This window comes from Schistocerca gregaria, chromosome 7 (genome assembly GCF_023897955.1).
Source record: "Schistocerca gregaria isolate iqSchGreg1 chromosome 7, iqSchGreg1.2, whole genome shotgun sequence".
Taxonomy (NCBI): Eukaryota; Metazoa; Arthropoda; class Insecta; order Orthoptera; family Acrididae; genus Schistocerca; species Schistocerca gregaria.
Genome location: NC_064926.1, coordinates 79,743,338 through 79,760,015, shown reverse-complemented (window position 1 = coordinate 79,760,015; position 16,678 = coordinate 79,743,338). Strand labels below are relative to the sequence as shown.

General features: G+C 41.3%; 1 protein-coding gene across 4 annotated transcripts in view; it reads left to right on the top strand.

Annotated features, from left to right (window-relative positions):
• The window catches only part of LOC126281694 (trans-1,2-dihydrobenzene-1,2-diol dehydrogenase-like), an 85,114-nt gene extending 69,584 nt beyond the window's left edge, over window positions 1–15,530 (top strand). For all 4 annotated transcript variants that reach the window (XM_049980862.1, XM_049980863.1, XM_049980864.1 and 1 more), the window contains exons 5-6: window positions 5,352–5,499; window positions 15,261–15,530. In XM_049980862.1, the coding sequence (XP_049836819.1) occupies window positions 5,352–5,499; window positions 15,261–15,367 (255 nt within the window). In that variant the 3' untranslated portion in view covers window positions 15,368–15,530. The remainder of the gene's footprint in view (window positions 1–5,351; window positions 5,500–15,260) is intronic.
• The last annotated feature ends 1,148 nt before the right edge of the window (window positions 15,531–16,678 follow it).

Below are 16,678 nucleotides of genomic sequence, written 5' to 3'. Positions count from 1 at the left end.
CTGTTCTGTGCACGCGTTCTGTCCTTGAGTTTGCCTGTGGATGCAATGCGCTCATCCTCAACTTCTATACACTCAACAATTTACACAGTTCCTTCATTAAGTCTGACCTGAAGTTGGTCTCTTCATCAGTAATTATTGTTTCCAGTACACCAAACCCTCAAAATCCACTTGTTTACTAACACTTGTGCGACCACTGCTGCCTGTTGATTTGGCACAGCCACTGTCTCCACATACATTGAAAAACGGTCTATTATTTTCAGAACGAATCTGTTCCCTGATGGTGTTCGCATGATAGGTCGTAAGACATCAGTCCCCAGCAAGGAAAATGGACGTGTCGCTTCTGGTATCATTGTAGCTGTATCCGTTTCCGGCTCGAATCTGCTCTCTACGCACATGGTGCACAATTCTTGACATACTGATCCACATCTACTTTCCTACCTCTCCACCAATACCTCTCCACCACTCTCCTAGTCATCACTCTACACCTCCATAACCAGATAACACGTGATCATGTGCTTCCTTTAAAACATCTTCCCTCAACTTTGATGGCACTATTACCCTTGGCCCTAAATTCGTTTCCCTGCACAGAAGACCATCGTACATATTAAATTGAGTCTGATACAATATAAAATTGTTGTGCCCGTCCTGTAATTCTTGCCATACCGCTAGGTCATAACCTATGACTTTGCCACCTACCTACTTAGTGCCTCCGCATTACCGTGCTTCTTCCCAGGCTTGTGCACCGCCTCGTAGACAAAATCACTAAACTCCTTTTGAAAATCTGGAAACTCAAGAACCAGACTTGATGTTAGCACTTCTTTCAGTTTGTCAAATACTTTCTGACACTCTTCTGTCCACTCAAATTTCATACCCCTCTGTAACAATCACGTCAACGGCTGTGCTAAATCTGCAAAACCCTTCACCAAATGTCAATAGAAATTGCAAATTCTGATGAATGACTGCACGTCCTTAACTGTTTTCGGTTCTTGAAAATCCCTTACAGCCTGTAGCAACCTCGGATCTGTTTGCACTCCGTGCTTACTGATAATATGACCCAAATATTTTACTTCTTCTAATGCAAAATGACAGTTCTCCAGACTCAACGTCAAATCAGCTGCTCTTAACCTCATAAAGACTTCCCTTAACCACTGTTTATGTTGCTTCATACTACTTGAAAACACTATAATGTCATTCAAATAGACCAGACATTGTCATGGTTTCAAACCCCTCAAGACAGTGTCTAGCAATCTCTGAAAAGTTGCCAGACTGTTTTTCAAACCGAATGGCATTCTAATGTACTGGCAATGGCCTCCAGGAGTAGAGAAAACAGTTTTTGGACGATCCTCTGGAGCCACCTCTAACTGATGATAACCGTTTGTCAAATCCATCATAGAAAAGTACTGGTACTGTCCTAAATGATCCAAAGTCTCCGATATGTTTGGAATGGGATATGTGTTTGTTACTGTCTTATTATTGAGGTATCAGTAGTCACAACAGAACGTGTATTTCTTAGTTCCATCTGTAGATTTTTTAGGCACAACGACAATGCCCACTCCCCAGCAACTATTACTATGCTCTATAATACCGTCCGCAACCTGCTGATCAATGAAATCCTCCACAATCGGCTGCAAATACCTCAGTATTCTTTATGGTTTACGGTAAACAGGTGCTTAATTCTCTGTCGGTATCCTATGTTGAACTAATGGAGTTGCTGGTAATGCCCCTTGTGGGGAAAAAACAAATCCTTAAATTCCCACAATAATTCTTCCATATGCTCTCTTTCTCCTCCTTTCAAATGCTTAATTTTGTCACGCAATGCAGTTCTATCAGCAGCTAGTGGTTGATCGCTTAACCTACCTCTCAAACACCAGTCTTCGCCATCTGGCACATCCAGATTTGCTACTAAAATTCCTTTCCTCAAATTCTCATCTACAGCGCTAAAATTATCAACGTTCATGGGAATTACTTGCCCGTTGTACACGTACAATACTACATTTCACAAAACAATCCAATGGACCCAAAACTTCATTATCCTGTAATGGTTCAATAACACATACTGTACCCACAGGTAGATTTTACTCCACACCTACCCAAAGCGATTTCCCAGTGGCACTAGACACACACTCATGCGAATTAAGCCTTAATGCTAATGTACACAGTTCAGTTGGTTTGTTCATTATGTTGAATGCCCCTCGCGACAGCTCTGCATTGACAACAGTTTTCCCTAGCTGAAATAACACTCCACCAAGTTCCACTGTTCATTGTCCAAGGTCAATTTTGGCATGATGTTGATGCAAGAAATCTACTGCTAGGATCATGTCATAGCCCTCGCTTACCCATGGTACTACCTCCATGCATGCATTAAATCGGACTTTCTCTATTCGAAAGTCAACTGTCACTGACCCCAAAGGCATGACCTTCTTATCCCCTACGCCACGCAACCTATAACATGGTGGGTCTAGCTTCCTTCGTCCCATTATATTCCTAGTAGCCACTGACACTTGCACCCCTGTGTCCAACAAAATCTTAAACTTTTTAGTTCCTGTGGATCCTACCACTGAACATTCCACCTCTGCATACGTATTCGTAGCATTGAAATTAAACGAGAGCTACCTTAGGTGGGTCTTGGGCCCCCTCTGCCATTTAACACTTGTCCACCTCTCCTATCTCCACTTCTCCATCCTCCTCACTGCCGATTTCCACCCCTTCCTTTATTCCTCGGTGACTGGGTACATTGCCTGTGCACATGTCCCATACAACCACACTTAAAACATTTCACACCTGCTGCAAACACTGTTTGCCTCTTGCGTACCCCTGTTGCCACATCTATTTCCTCACATTGAAGTGACAGCTGAATGACCGAATACAAAGCTTTCGGAATCCCTTCACGCACTTTCCGTGGCATATGTGCCGGTACCCTCTCAAAAATACATAAAGTGCCCTTTGCTCAGCCTCCTGCAACAGAACATTATTCGCTTCATCGCTCTGACCAAACTCATAAGTATACTCATTAATTTCCCTTATCCTGTCTGTAAATTTCTCTATCAACTCCCCCTGCCTCTTTGGCATTTTACTTAACCTCTCTCCAAAGTACCAAGTTCTATTCTGTTTTTTGTGCCTTTGTAAAAGCCCTTCCTTTAACTGGTTAAACTTTCCTGCATTCCTTAAGGCCTCAGAACACCATAATATGTATTTGTTTCACCCATTAATCTAATCTTGGCTATATGTAACAACTGTTCATGAGACCAACCATCCATCACCACTGAAGTCTCCAAGTCCTCCACAAACGAACGCACATCCTCAGGTACCTTGCCAGAAAATGGAATAATCAAACTCGCAGCAGCTGGATCAGTCCCCTGCACTCTAGGCAACGACGACTTATCAGATGCGGTTTCCCACTCACTTCTAGATGTTAATTCATTTCTCATCTATGTATTGTCTGCTGTCAATTGTGCTACTTTGTCCAACAAAATCTGTACTGCTTCTGGTTCCGACACACCTCGCGTCCCTGACTCTGCTATTGTGTTGTTTTCGTTCCCAGTTGGTTCCGAAACAAAACATTTAAGTACAAGAATAACCCAACTCCCTACTCCTCGGTATCATCATACTCTGTAACATCATACTCAAACCAATACAAAAGTAACTAAACGCCAAGAAAAAAAAATAATAATAATAATAAATCTTACTGCCCCAAATACACTATTCTCAAACTACTACTGCTACTACTACTAATAATAATAATAATAATAATAATAATAATAATAATAATAATAATAATAATAATAATAATATACCTACACAAAACATTTAAAATGTGGCTCCTGGCAGGCCATACTAAAAACACAAACAAGAAAGAAAATATCCAGCACTCAAAAGAAAACTCACAACAACTTGTGACTGTAATGCAGGCAGTGGGCTTGAACATCGTACTGGACAGACGCTATTCTGACACCAAATGTAGTGGGAACCTCTGCCACCAAATGTAGCAGGAAGAGGTAGAAGTCACCGTATTAAACTCGTCCAAGCTTTCCAAGTGACTTATGTTTTCCAACCACATTGCCCATGTATACCTCGGTCTGTGTCACAGGGCCTCGCAATGCTGAGGAAGCACCCCAGCGGCCCGTGCAATGCAATGCTGTGTCAAGCCGGCCTTGGCCAGCTGCAGAGTTCTAATGGCATCAGGATGCGCTGGCTGCCAACTCGGATATCCCCATCCTCATTGCCACAGGGCTACTACGAGGAGCTGCCGAGTGGCCTGCTGAGAACTGCTAGATGGTGCGCGCCATGTTCCCTCGCTGGCGTGGCTGTGATCATGGTGACAACAAGCGCCTGCGATCTGGCATCTGAATCTGTGGCCCTCACCTTGGGATGCCTCCGGCGTGTGTTGAAGCCAACACGACAGTCCAGGCTGGCTATGGACCCCGCGTCGACCTCAGAGGGTTGAACCAGCGACCCACCGTGGTTTGGAACACTGGCGCCCCATCTGCTTCTGCATGTAGTTGGTGGTGTGACATGTCCCACCGTCCATGAGAGCTGCCACACTTGAATGAATCTCGTTAGAAACCCACACCTATTTATAAGCGGCTGTGCGTCTCTGTTTTGCCATACGCGCCACATCGCATCACGTACTCAAAACACGTTAGGTTGGCCAGTGGGCCCCTTCTGCCTGTGATTTGCGACATCCAAAACCACTACGTATACTCTTTCAGCAATCTGATGGCCCTGTGGCCTCTTTTCTACTTCGCAACTGTTGGTATGGGTAACTCACTGCAATCTGGTCCACACCTGGCTCTAACTCGTGCTCAGAATATTTCACAAAACTAACTTTACCTGTCCTAAACGATGGTGGAAGAACAAAATGAAGATTGTTTTGTATGATAGGAAAGGATTGTTTGAAGTACTTGTTGTGTGCTGTTTTCTGCTTATGATGCAACTATGTTTTATATCTTTTTTAAGAGAACTGATGAAAGGAAAGCTTGCTCTTATAAAATTATCTATCTTTAATGGAACCCAGAAAACTCAATCCAAATTATGTGAAGCAAAACAAGACAACACAGTGTTCAAAACTAAACTTGTCTTGAAAAAAGAATGAGTCAGTTGCAAGTTGATTCACACTGATTTATATTAGTTTTCTGATTTCCCAAAATTACTAATTGTATTCCCTTCCAGGCACAACCAGTATGATAAATTTTATCATTTTAAATGTTACTGTCTTTTTTTTCTTCATTCACTCCGTGCCTGATCATCCAAATTAGTCAGTGTCATATTTTGTGTAGCTGAATGGTAAATATGTGTTACAAAACATTCATATAATTTCCAATGATAATAATAGTTTTCCTTTGTGTGTGCAGTTGCCGAGCTTCTGGTGTCCTACAAGTTTATCAACACCAGAAAAGAACTATGATTTCATTTTGCCAACAGCATCAAAACCTTTTAATTTCAACAACAGTGCAGGTTTACGTTATGAAGCTATGGAAGTTCGACAGTGTCTGAAAGAAGGTAGGATAAATTTACAAATTTATTGGTGAAATTCTAAAACAGATTCTGACTCCATACTTTTCTTTCTAATGTTTTAGCTGTTAAATTTGGTACTGATTGTGATTTTGTTGTACAAGGGGTAGCATATGAAACTCTTTTCATATTTGTATATCTAAAAACAAAGATGATGTAACTTCCAAACAAAAGCGTTGGTATGTTGATTCAAGCTTTTGCAACATACAGTTGCTTCATCAGGAAAGAGGGAAGGAGAGGGAAAGACGAAAGGATGTGGCTTTTAAGGGAGAGGGTAAGGAGTCATTCCAATCCCGGGAGCGGAAAGACTTACCTTAGGGGGGAAAAGGGACAGGTATACACGCATGCGCGCACACCCACACACACATATATAAAATAGAAAGAAACTTCCACATGGGAAAAATATATTAAAAACAAAGATTCCAAGACTTACCAAGCGGTAAAGCGCCGGTAGATAGGCACAATAAATAAAACACACAAATACACACACAGAATTTCTAGCTTTTGCAACCGATGGTTGCTTCTTCAGGAAAGAGGGAAGGAGAGGGAAAGACTAAAGGATGTGGGTTTTAAGGGAGAGGGTAAGGAGTCATTCCAATCCCGGGAGCGGAAAGACTTCCCTTAGGGGGAAAAAAGGACAGGTGTACACTCGCGCGTGCACACACACACACACACACACACACACACACACACACACACACACACACACACACACACACACACACACATCCATCCGCACATACACAGACACAAGCAGACATTTGTAAAGGCAAAGAGTTCGGGCAGAGATGTCAGTCGAGGCGGAAGTACAAAGGCAAAGAAGTTGTTGAAAGACAGGTGAGGTATGAGCGGCGGCAACTTGAAATTAGCGGAGGTTGAGGCCTGGCAGATATTGAGAAGAGAGGATGTACTGAAGGGCGAGTTCCCATCTCCGGAGTTCGGATAGGTTGGTGTTGGTGGGAAGTACCCAGATAACCCGGACGGTGTAACACTGTGCCAAGATGTGCTGGCCGTGCACCAAGGCATGTTTAGCCACAGGGTGATCCTCATTACCAACAAACACTGTCTGCCTGTGTCCATTCATGCGAATGGACAGTTTGTTGCTGGTCATTCCCACATAGAAAGCGTCACAGCACTTCCTTTCACGCCGATCACCTGCCACCCTACCTAAAACCTCTTTCCTCGTCACCTTAGCCAGCTTCATCCTGACCCACAACTTCTTCACTTTTGAAGGCCAGACATACCAACAATTAAAGGGAACAGCCATGGGTACCAGGATGGCCCCCTCGTATGCCAACCTATTTATGGGTCACTTAGAGGAAGCCTTCTTGGTTACCCAAGCCTGCCAACCCAAAGTTTGGTACAGATTTATTGACGACATCTTCATGATCTAGATTCACAGTGAACAACAACTCCTGAATTTCCTCTTCGGTTCCATCAGATTCACCTGGTCCTACTCCAAATCCCATGCCACTTTCCTTGACGTTTACCTCCATCTGTTCAATGGCCAGCTTCACACATCCGTCCACATCAAACCCACCAACAAGCAACAGTACCTCCATAATAAAAAGAGGTTTTAGGTAGGGTGGCAGGTGATTGGCGTGAAAGGAAGTGCTGTGACGCTTTCTATGTGGGAATGACCAGCAACAAACTGTCCATTCGCATGAATGGACACAGGCAGACAGTGTTTGTTGGTAATGAGGATCACCCTGTGGCTAAACATGCCTTGGTGCACGGCCAGCACATCTTGGCACAGTGTTACACTATCCGGGTTATCTGGATACTTCCCACCAACACCAACCTATCCGAACTCCGGAGATGGGAACTCGCCCTTCAGTATATCCTCTCTTCTCGATATCCGCCAGGCCTCAACCTCCGCTAATTTCAAGTTGCAGCCGCTCATACCTCACCTGTCTTTCAACAACTTCTTTGCCTCTGTACTTCCGCCTCGACTGACATCCCTGCCCGAACTCTTTGCCTTTACAAATGTCTGCTTGTGTCTGTGTATGTGCGGATGGATATGTGTGTTACAAAAGTGGCATGTTGACTTTACTTTTTGTTTCAAAAACTACTGCAAAAGACTGATAATTGTGCTGTGGTGTTACATTTCAGCTTGCCAACTGATGACATTTACTGTTTGTGACTAATTCTGGGCGACTAACATCTTTTTCAATGTTCTTTATAAATATTGTAACTTCTTTAACATTTGATAGCCAGTTAAAGTCTGATGATGGTGTTGCAAGCTGAAAATGGTTAACTAAATAGATTAATCTTGTAGAATTGGCATGGACAACCTTTGGTGATCTACAGGCCTGTTTCAAATACTTAGTTAAGCTTGCAGGCCAACTATGCACGTGTAGCAATAGCAGTGCTCCTAGTGCATAAAGGTGAAACTTTGGAATGTGCTATTTTAATTTTAGGGGTTAACGCCCTGATATGAATGACACCCTTTCATGACATGCCATGCCAACAAGTTATGTCTTAGAACAGACTTTTTGAGTATATGCATTTTACGTTCACTCAATCTTCAGGTGTTCACATTAATTAACAAGTCATGTACAATGTATATTTACTATTATTTACATTTTATGGCCTTCATTGGACCACTCTAGCCAACTCTATACAAAGAATTTTTCAGTTTCCTGTCGGCCCAGTACTTCTTCATTCTCTCGGATCTCATCCTTCTTTCTGTATCGGAAATCACCGTTCCTATTGTCTGTTTGTTGATTCTCATTTGCAGTCTTGTTTGTTCCCTGATTTTCTCAGTTTTGTTTCTTAGGTCTTCCATGTAATCTTTAGCTCATCCATATCTTCCTTGATTCCTGTAATCCACTTAATATTGCTCTTGGTATTACACAGTTTTTCTATTATTCTCCTGATGATCTTGTTCTCTGGTGTTCTGATTAGATGTCCAAAAAATGAAATGTGTTTCTTCTTGATTGTACTCATTACTGGTTCTATTTCCTTGTAGACTGTTTCATTTGTAGCTTACTTAAGACATTTTACATTAGCTGTCTTAAAAATTCCCTCACAAAATTCTTCAACACTTTTAGTAAAGGAACTTTCTTGATGAAACATAAACAAATATAGACAACTGAAGATAAGTTCCCAGGAATCTGGAAATGTCATCATAGGAAAATAACATCTATGAAAACAACTGGTTGCAGCTAATTCACTATAGATTACCTTCAGTTTCAACAGTTGCAGTTTTTTTAATATGTCCACTGTGGACAATAACTATTTACTAATGTTAACAAGACAGAGACTAGGAAAACAAAATACGGCATTGAGATAGGCAAGCTCAGTCAATAAATAATTAGGAGTAGCTTTGTGAATTTCTTCCAGATGGAAACCAGTCGCAGACTGGATCCAGTCTGTGGGCCACTGGTTGCCCAACCTTGCTGTAGAATATACACAATATTGTGCTTTTTCATTTATAATATTTATATTGCTTTACCAATAAGCGACAAAAGGATCGCTTAACATCTCCATAAATCAGATAAGTAACATAGTGCTGTAATTTAAGTACCTGGAAGAAATCACCATGCACAGCCTAAGCAAGACAGTAACATCAAAAATAGAATCAGTAAAATAAAGAATAAAGAAATATTCACCTTGTGAACATGGGATAAGAAATGATTGAAAAGAGATATTGAAATCCAACAATATAAAATGGTAACTATCTCAAAAACAGCATCAGCTTGTGAGGCTGCTCCAAAATAAAAATGAAATAACTGATCAGGTCCTCAAAATTGAAAAAAGAATTATCAGACCTCGCGTAAATAGAAAATAGATGTTGAAGGAATTTGGCGAATATCCTTGGGAGAGGAATAACAATAGCCTGTACACTATTGCAGTTGCTCTAATCTCTTTAATTTTATTATTTCCTCATGTGTACACTGGGTAGGTGAGGGTGCAGTGGGTGGTAGCATGAGGTAACATTTTCTCAGTCTCTCCTGTGAAGTCAGTAAACCTGAAATTCATAGATTATGATTCGTTGTAAACATGTTGTGACAGTGTTCATGATCTCTAAAAACTATAAACGCAGAAAATGAAAGTTTGCATACTAAATAATGATAATGAACCACTTAAAAGAAAAGTTCTTAAAAAAAGAAATTAAGAAACTGAGGAGAGGGGGGGGGAATGTGTGTGTGTGTGTGTGTGTGTGTGTGTGTGTGTGTGTGTGTGTGTGTGTAAGAAACAATGAAAAATAAATGGATGCCATAAAATACAAGGAAACAAAACACACACACACACACACACACACACACACACACACACACACACACACACACACACACCTGTGCCCCTACATGGTGCCAGATAGACCGACAATGCCAATGCTGTTTCATGGTTGGCGGGTTGGTTGTGGTGCGCATAATGTAGAGTAAGGTGGAGAGAGGGAGATCGACTGTTAGTGAGTGACTAGCGGCTCAGAGGGAGGTTAGTTTGCCATTTAGCAATGTGGGACAGAGGGTTGACAAGTAGTAGAGTTGTAGTGGCCAGTGAGAAGTGGCACACACTGAAGGCACCTTGGGGACATTAATTGGGATGGAGCAGGACTAAAGAAGGAGAAACAGTTGGGTGTAGGCGGCAGCGAATAAATTCTCGAAACACATTTTGCTCAGCGTGAATAAAATATGTAACCCATGCTGTGTTTAAACTGAAAGTATTTGAGCATTGCAAAGTGGATGACGGTGTCAACTAGCGCTCCAAGTGGCCATACACCGAAACACACTAAATATGGTTCGACAAAGGTGTCATGATCACTACAATCACAAAACTGTGTTTGCACAGTAGAGATAGTTTGGAAATAATTGTGATTGGTCATGATATCTTTATTTGAACGAACCTGATTACTCCCATCATGCGCTACGCCAAGTAGAGCTTGGCAGCAGCGGGAGATATGGCACGAATTCTTCCAACTTTTAAATGTTTACTGGTTCAAATCTGCTGAGTAGAGTGCCATGGTGTCAAGAAATTTAATCATGTAATATTTGTAAACACTATTGGATGGCCAACATCATGCCAGCATCATTTTTTCTCCACAAACATTTTTTCGTAAAGAGTGAATCGCAGGAAAATGATAAATATGTTGATGCAAAATTGGGTGCAGATTAACATTGTGGGCATAGCAAATTTGATGGGACTGATAAAAAATGTTGTGAACGGTGGGAAAATGTTAATTCTGGGAACATAAAAGTGGTGTTATACTGTAGAACTTATCAGGAGAGTCTCAAAATTTTCGATAAAAATTTACCAGTCATAACAAAATAACTCGTCAAAAATTATAGAAAAGGTTACAGAAACCAACATATCCAGTTTACAAACAGTAACAGTAACAGTTTTCCTTTTTTACAAGCAGTACAGACTTGTTTTGAGTGTGTCCATTTCCCTTAGGCCACACACAGAATGGTCAAGCCTGCCCGTAGTTACCCACTGTCACAAACAAACCTGTTGCCACAAGCCCACACAGTTCCCAAGTGCAGCTCACCAAGTTGTTGCTTGTAAATATCTGCAATGACAACATGTTTCCAGAGCAACTGACAGCACTAGTGCATGTCCTAGACCTCCTCACAGCCACCTCGACAATTGACTGATGTCTCTCTGTATGTGGTGTGCTATTTTATAGATTTCACACTCCATAGAGCCTACATCCCTAAGTGTGATGTTGCATAGTACGAATTGACAGGACAGACTTGTGAAAATGATGTGTTACAGTTAGATTGTACAACAACAAAATACGGTAAAACAATAATCTATTGTAGTATAATATTGAGGAGTCAGCTGTGCAATGAGCCACTTTTTTAACTTGTGTGTTATGAGAGAAGAAACTTTTGATTCAGTTTCCTGTGTTTCTTTGTTTAGTCCAATCTGATAAGGACTCCAGACAGATAATCAGTTTTATAGGATCTGTTTCATAAATAATTTTTATGTACTTCATTTTTAGGTAAGCTGTGCATTCCCAAAATTATATCAGTGCATCATAGTGGCCATTTGTGTTTCCCTTTAGAACACTTGGGTGCATATGGTGATTGTGGCCTAATGCAAGTCTCAGAGAATAACATAGTTCAGATTGTAATGAAAAATGTAAATGCTAAATGTGGTATAGGTTTAATGTACCATGGTACCTTTAAAAAAAAAGTAAAAGCTCAGCTTAAAAAAGACTAGGAAGGACATCAGTCACCATCCACACAAAGAGATTTAGGGAGATAACAGAAACTCTAAATATGGCTTGTTAGACAGTAATATGAACCCTGTTTTACATCTATGCTATGCAAACTGATGAAGTGCACTGTGGAAGGCACTTCCCATTATACCATACATTAGATTCTTCCTGTTCAATTTGCGTGTGGGGTGTGGGGAGGAGGAGCTGTTGAAATGCCTCTGTTCATGCTTATTTAGTCAGATATTGTCTTTGCAGTCCCTAGAGGATCAGTATATAGTGTGTTTGTATGTCCCTCACTTACTCCTGGTTCTTGATACTTTGTAAGTAGGTTGTTTTGTGGGATACATCGCATTTTATCTTAAAGCAGCTGTCAGTTCAGATATTTCTTGAGAATTCATGCTGCTGCCTCCCGCCTCCTCCCCCATTAATCCTATTTTGTTTGGGTCCCATACAGCAATATGCGGAGGCTCACAATTATTTGGTGAATACATGTGTGACAAACATTGAGCCCTAAGCCATTGCAGTACGTCTTTCTTTTCTGTGCTGAGGTCTCAATACCCAACTATATATTTTCTAAAACTTTTTCTCTAGGATAGATTCCCTGTTTGCTCATAGGATGTTAATTGTGGATTTTCTCACTTTGTTTCATGACTTTATACCACGTATATTTGGTCCCTATATCTGTCTGACCTCCACGATTCCAAAAGGTTTTAGAGAAGTGCTGGCCATACGGGCGAGTTCGTCCAATGACCAGCATTGCAGCCAGTCCATGTGAAACCTCATCAGGTACCCATGTGGTGGTAGCATACTGATTACACAGGGAACATAACCATTCATGCCCTAACTTTTACCTCACTGCGCATGCTGAAGAGTGGGTGTTTGTCCATTTGGGGGCACCAAGACTCCAGACAGTGGCCATCAAGCCATTGTTCTGGCACTCGTGGGGAGAGCCTTCATTTGGAGTAGGGGAGTATATGGCACCCTGAAATGACCTAAGCTATTGGCAAGTGACTGAAAGGCTCTTGGCAATCTCTTCATGAAGACATGAATTCTTCAGTGTAGATCATTATGATTTAAGGGACTTTTCCTTCCTTAGTCACATCATGGGAGGAAAGCAAAATGAAGTGGCTTCCGGAAACTTGTTCCTCTCATTTCCTGGTTTTCGGTTAGACATGTGGAGGATCCTTTCTCTCTAATAGAGAGCCAATATTTTTTGAGGGGGAAATTGAAGATGTATTTGGAGAACTCTCTTCTCTTAGTAAATAATAAAGTTTTTCCACCTCAATTAAAACACTGAACATTACCCAGTCTTGGATGTTACTACCTTGCAAAAAGGTTGATGTACCTGTTACTGTAACATCCCATAAGAGTGTAATGGTATGGGTATAATTTTACACCAGGGCTTAGCACGATGGATGAAGAAACACACAAACACTTGAAGTGTAGAATCTGTTTTGCATGTTGAGACCTGCCATACAACAAGGTTGACACTTAGAGCATTCGTTCTCAGTTCTGAGGGAGATTTGCTTCCTCATAAGATCCAAATCTTGTTTACAGCTGTGATGTGTAGCTGTATTTCCCACCCTTGATGTGATGCTTCAAATCCCAACTCTTGAAGTTTTATGTCTTCCTGTTGTACATACAACCCAGTTGGTAAAGACTGTGGTTGGCCATTTCATCAAAACTTAACTTGTGCACTGCTGTCTGTCTGCAGACAGTTGTGGAAATTATCACCATCCCCAAAATATGCTACCCTAATTAAACTCCAAGAGCTGTAGGTCTTATTGTCCCTCTTGGTTTGAAGCTCAGAAAAATATGATTCTATCCTGTCTCAATGATACTGACTTTTGCCACTACTGTGGCCACGTTGTTGACAGTACCTAAAGTATCTATTTCTTCAACATGGGCTTTCACTAGTCACACAATTAAATTACACCCTGGGAACAATAGGCTCTCCCCTCTCATGGTTCATCCAGCACCATCTGTAGGAACCTCGACTCCCCGCATCTGGTTGGAGAAGAAGCATCATTTTCCAGGGGCTGAAGGTGGCGTGGACTGTGGGTCTCATGGTTGCTCACTCCTCTTTGGTTCCTACAGCCATGCCAAATAAGGTCTCACAAGACACCATTCACCAAAAGTAGTGAAAGAGAGGAAGAACAACTCTCAGGAGTAGGCTACCCCAGTGACCCCGGAAGCTCCAGATCTTCCTTACTCCACCAGTGTCTGAATCAATTTTCATTGTTCTTCCACCTCCGTTGGTTACATACAGTGATCCTGGTGTGTGACCTATCCTTTTGGGCCCATCACACCTAACGAGGACACCCATAATGTGATAATTCATTGGGGGTGCAGTGGACATTACTGTCACCTGCCAGAACAACAACACTAATTTACTCCTGTTCGGTGATATCTGTAGTTCTCCAAGAACCACATTTCACTGAGAATTCCCCATCTCTTGGAGGTTACCTTGCATTCTGTCAGAACCATACCGGCCCTGAAAGAGCCTCTGGAGAGGTCTGTACATTGGTACACATGTGTGTTGTCAGTGAGTGGACTCTCCTCTGTACCACATCAGATGGAATAGCAGTGAGGGTGTAAATGGCCTTTATGATCACCAATTGTAATGTTTATTTATCCATATCCAGGGTGTTTACCTTTTCTAATACTTGAAAAATTCAGTACACACCACCCCCTGTGGGGGAAGTACCTCATTGTCTTGTAGAGGCCTTCTGATTGTCCAGCTTCTTTCTGATCTTTATTTGTCCCCTCAGTGATGGTACTCCTATCCACTTCAGTACCACCCATGGCACCTTTTCAGCTATCACTCTTATGATCTCTTTGCCCAATCTCTTGGCTTTACTACAGCAGTTGCCATACAACAATTTTCATTACGGTGATCATGTTGCTGGTGATCCTGTAATTTCATTGTTATCACCTGACAGACCAATTATCATGTCAGGCTCCTGGAGGGGAGGAGAGGAATTTGTGGGACTGCTTGACTAGAAGAAGGGATCGGTTGGTAGGACATGTTCTAAGGCATCAAGGGATCATCAGTTTAGTATTGGAGGGAAGTGCAGAGAGTAAAAATCGTAGAGGGAGACCAAGGCTTGAATACACTAAACAGATTCAGAAGGATGTAGGTTGCAGTAGTTATTCGGAGATGGAAGCAGCTTTTACAGGATAGAATAGCATGGATAGCTGCATCAAACCAGTCTCTAGACTGAAGACGACAACAATAACAACAACAACAACGACAACAACGAGGAGTAAGGTGTAGTTCTTAGATTGTTGTTTTTTAATGTTAAATAGTAATATGTACATGTTAAAGTGGAACCTCCTTCCCACAATCCTCCCATCCTCTATAAAAGGTTGTAAGAGGAGGCTACCCATCACCTCTGTCCTGAAAACTAAAATATGTATGTCAAAAATGTGTCCCTATTCTTCACGCACCTCTTTCTGTTCAGTTCTTCTATAAAATTGTTGCTAATTACTTACATTTTAGTATGCGAATGTTACATTATATTTCAGGTCTCTAAATCCACAGAAGTTAACCATATCATTCTGATATATTATGTTTCAGGGTTGTTGGAGAGTCCCAAAATGACTCATGCAGAGAGTTTACTTCTGGCTGAATTAGAAGACAAACTGAGACACATAATAGGAGTGAAATTTGATCAAGATGATTAGAAAACCTTGTTGTTTGTATAGTGATTGACTAATGATATTTCGTATTGTATAATTGTGCTCTTTAGTGGAAAAAATTGAGTATAAAACAGTATATTGTATGTTCCATATAAAGTGATGTTTTGTATACATTTTTGCAGACAAGATAAGGCTTCAGAAAATCAAATTGAAATTTTTCTCTTTCCCCTCCCCTCCACACCCCCCACTTATCATCATCTCCACCCCACCCACAACCCTCATCTGCGTATCCTGCGTATTCTAGTGACCAGTTGTGACAGCAAATTTAATGTAACAAACAGTTTACTGTAATGATTGATTGTTTTTCATATTAGGGTACCCAGAGTCATACCATTAGAGGCATTACAAAATTCAGATGCACAGAATGAAGTCTTATGAATGTAACCATATGATTGCAGGATAGTATACTGCAGCTGTGTTCTTGGCTTTGCTCTCCACAGCTTGTTTCCTGTCAGTTCCAAATACTCATTGTCCTATTGCCACATCAGAGATCTGCTTGACAATGCAAGTTCAACAGCAAAGTACATGGTTTGAACTTAAAGCTTCCTTGGTTGCAGTATTGCAAATCATTCCCCCCCCCCCCTCCCCCCCCCCCCCCCCCTGCCCAACACTCCAATAGCCTGAAAATGTTGTGACCCAACTTTCCCCTGATTTTGACCTGAAGCATATTCTAGATGTTTTGTATTGGTTTAACTGCTGGATGCCTCAGCAGAATTTCCATCACAGTATTTTGGTAATAAAAATAGATCAGGATTTGTTGTACCTAGTCACGTGTCATCTACTCCTCGTCCCCAAGGTAGCAAAATATTTAGCAGCATCAGGAGATGCAAATTCTGAGCATACATTTGTGAAAATGATAGAGCAGCTAACTACATCCCTATCTTTTCCACATTCTTTTGCATCATCTTAAATTGTGATGCTTGCTTAGAAATCATAAAAATTGTCTTTAGGTGTGTAAACTGAAACACACATCCTTAGGCTCAATTGCCACATGGGGTGTAGATGGGATGTGAGCAACTTACACTGAAGTGGTGCTGCCACAAAGCTGTGAGATGGTTGTGCTACAAATGGATCAGAATGTGTTGTTCATATGGATATATTGATTCCTTGGAACTTTTGTAACTCACAAATCTTGAGCAGGGAAGATGATGTTGGGTACATCTGTTATGGTTGGGGGGCAAAAAAAAAAAGGAAGGAAGGAAGAAAATGGCACATCCAACACAATGAAAAAACTGAACACATGTCCCACATGTCTCCAGCATTTTTACAGAGTGTCTCAAAAATGTTTGCTTATTG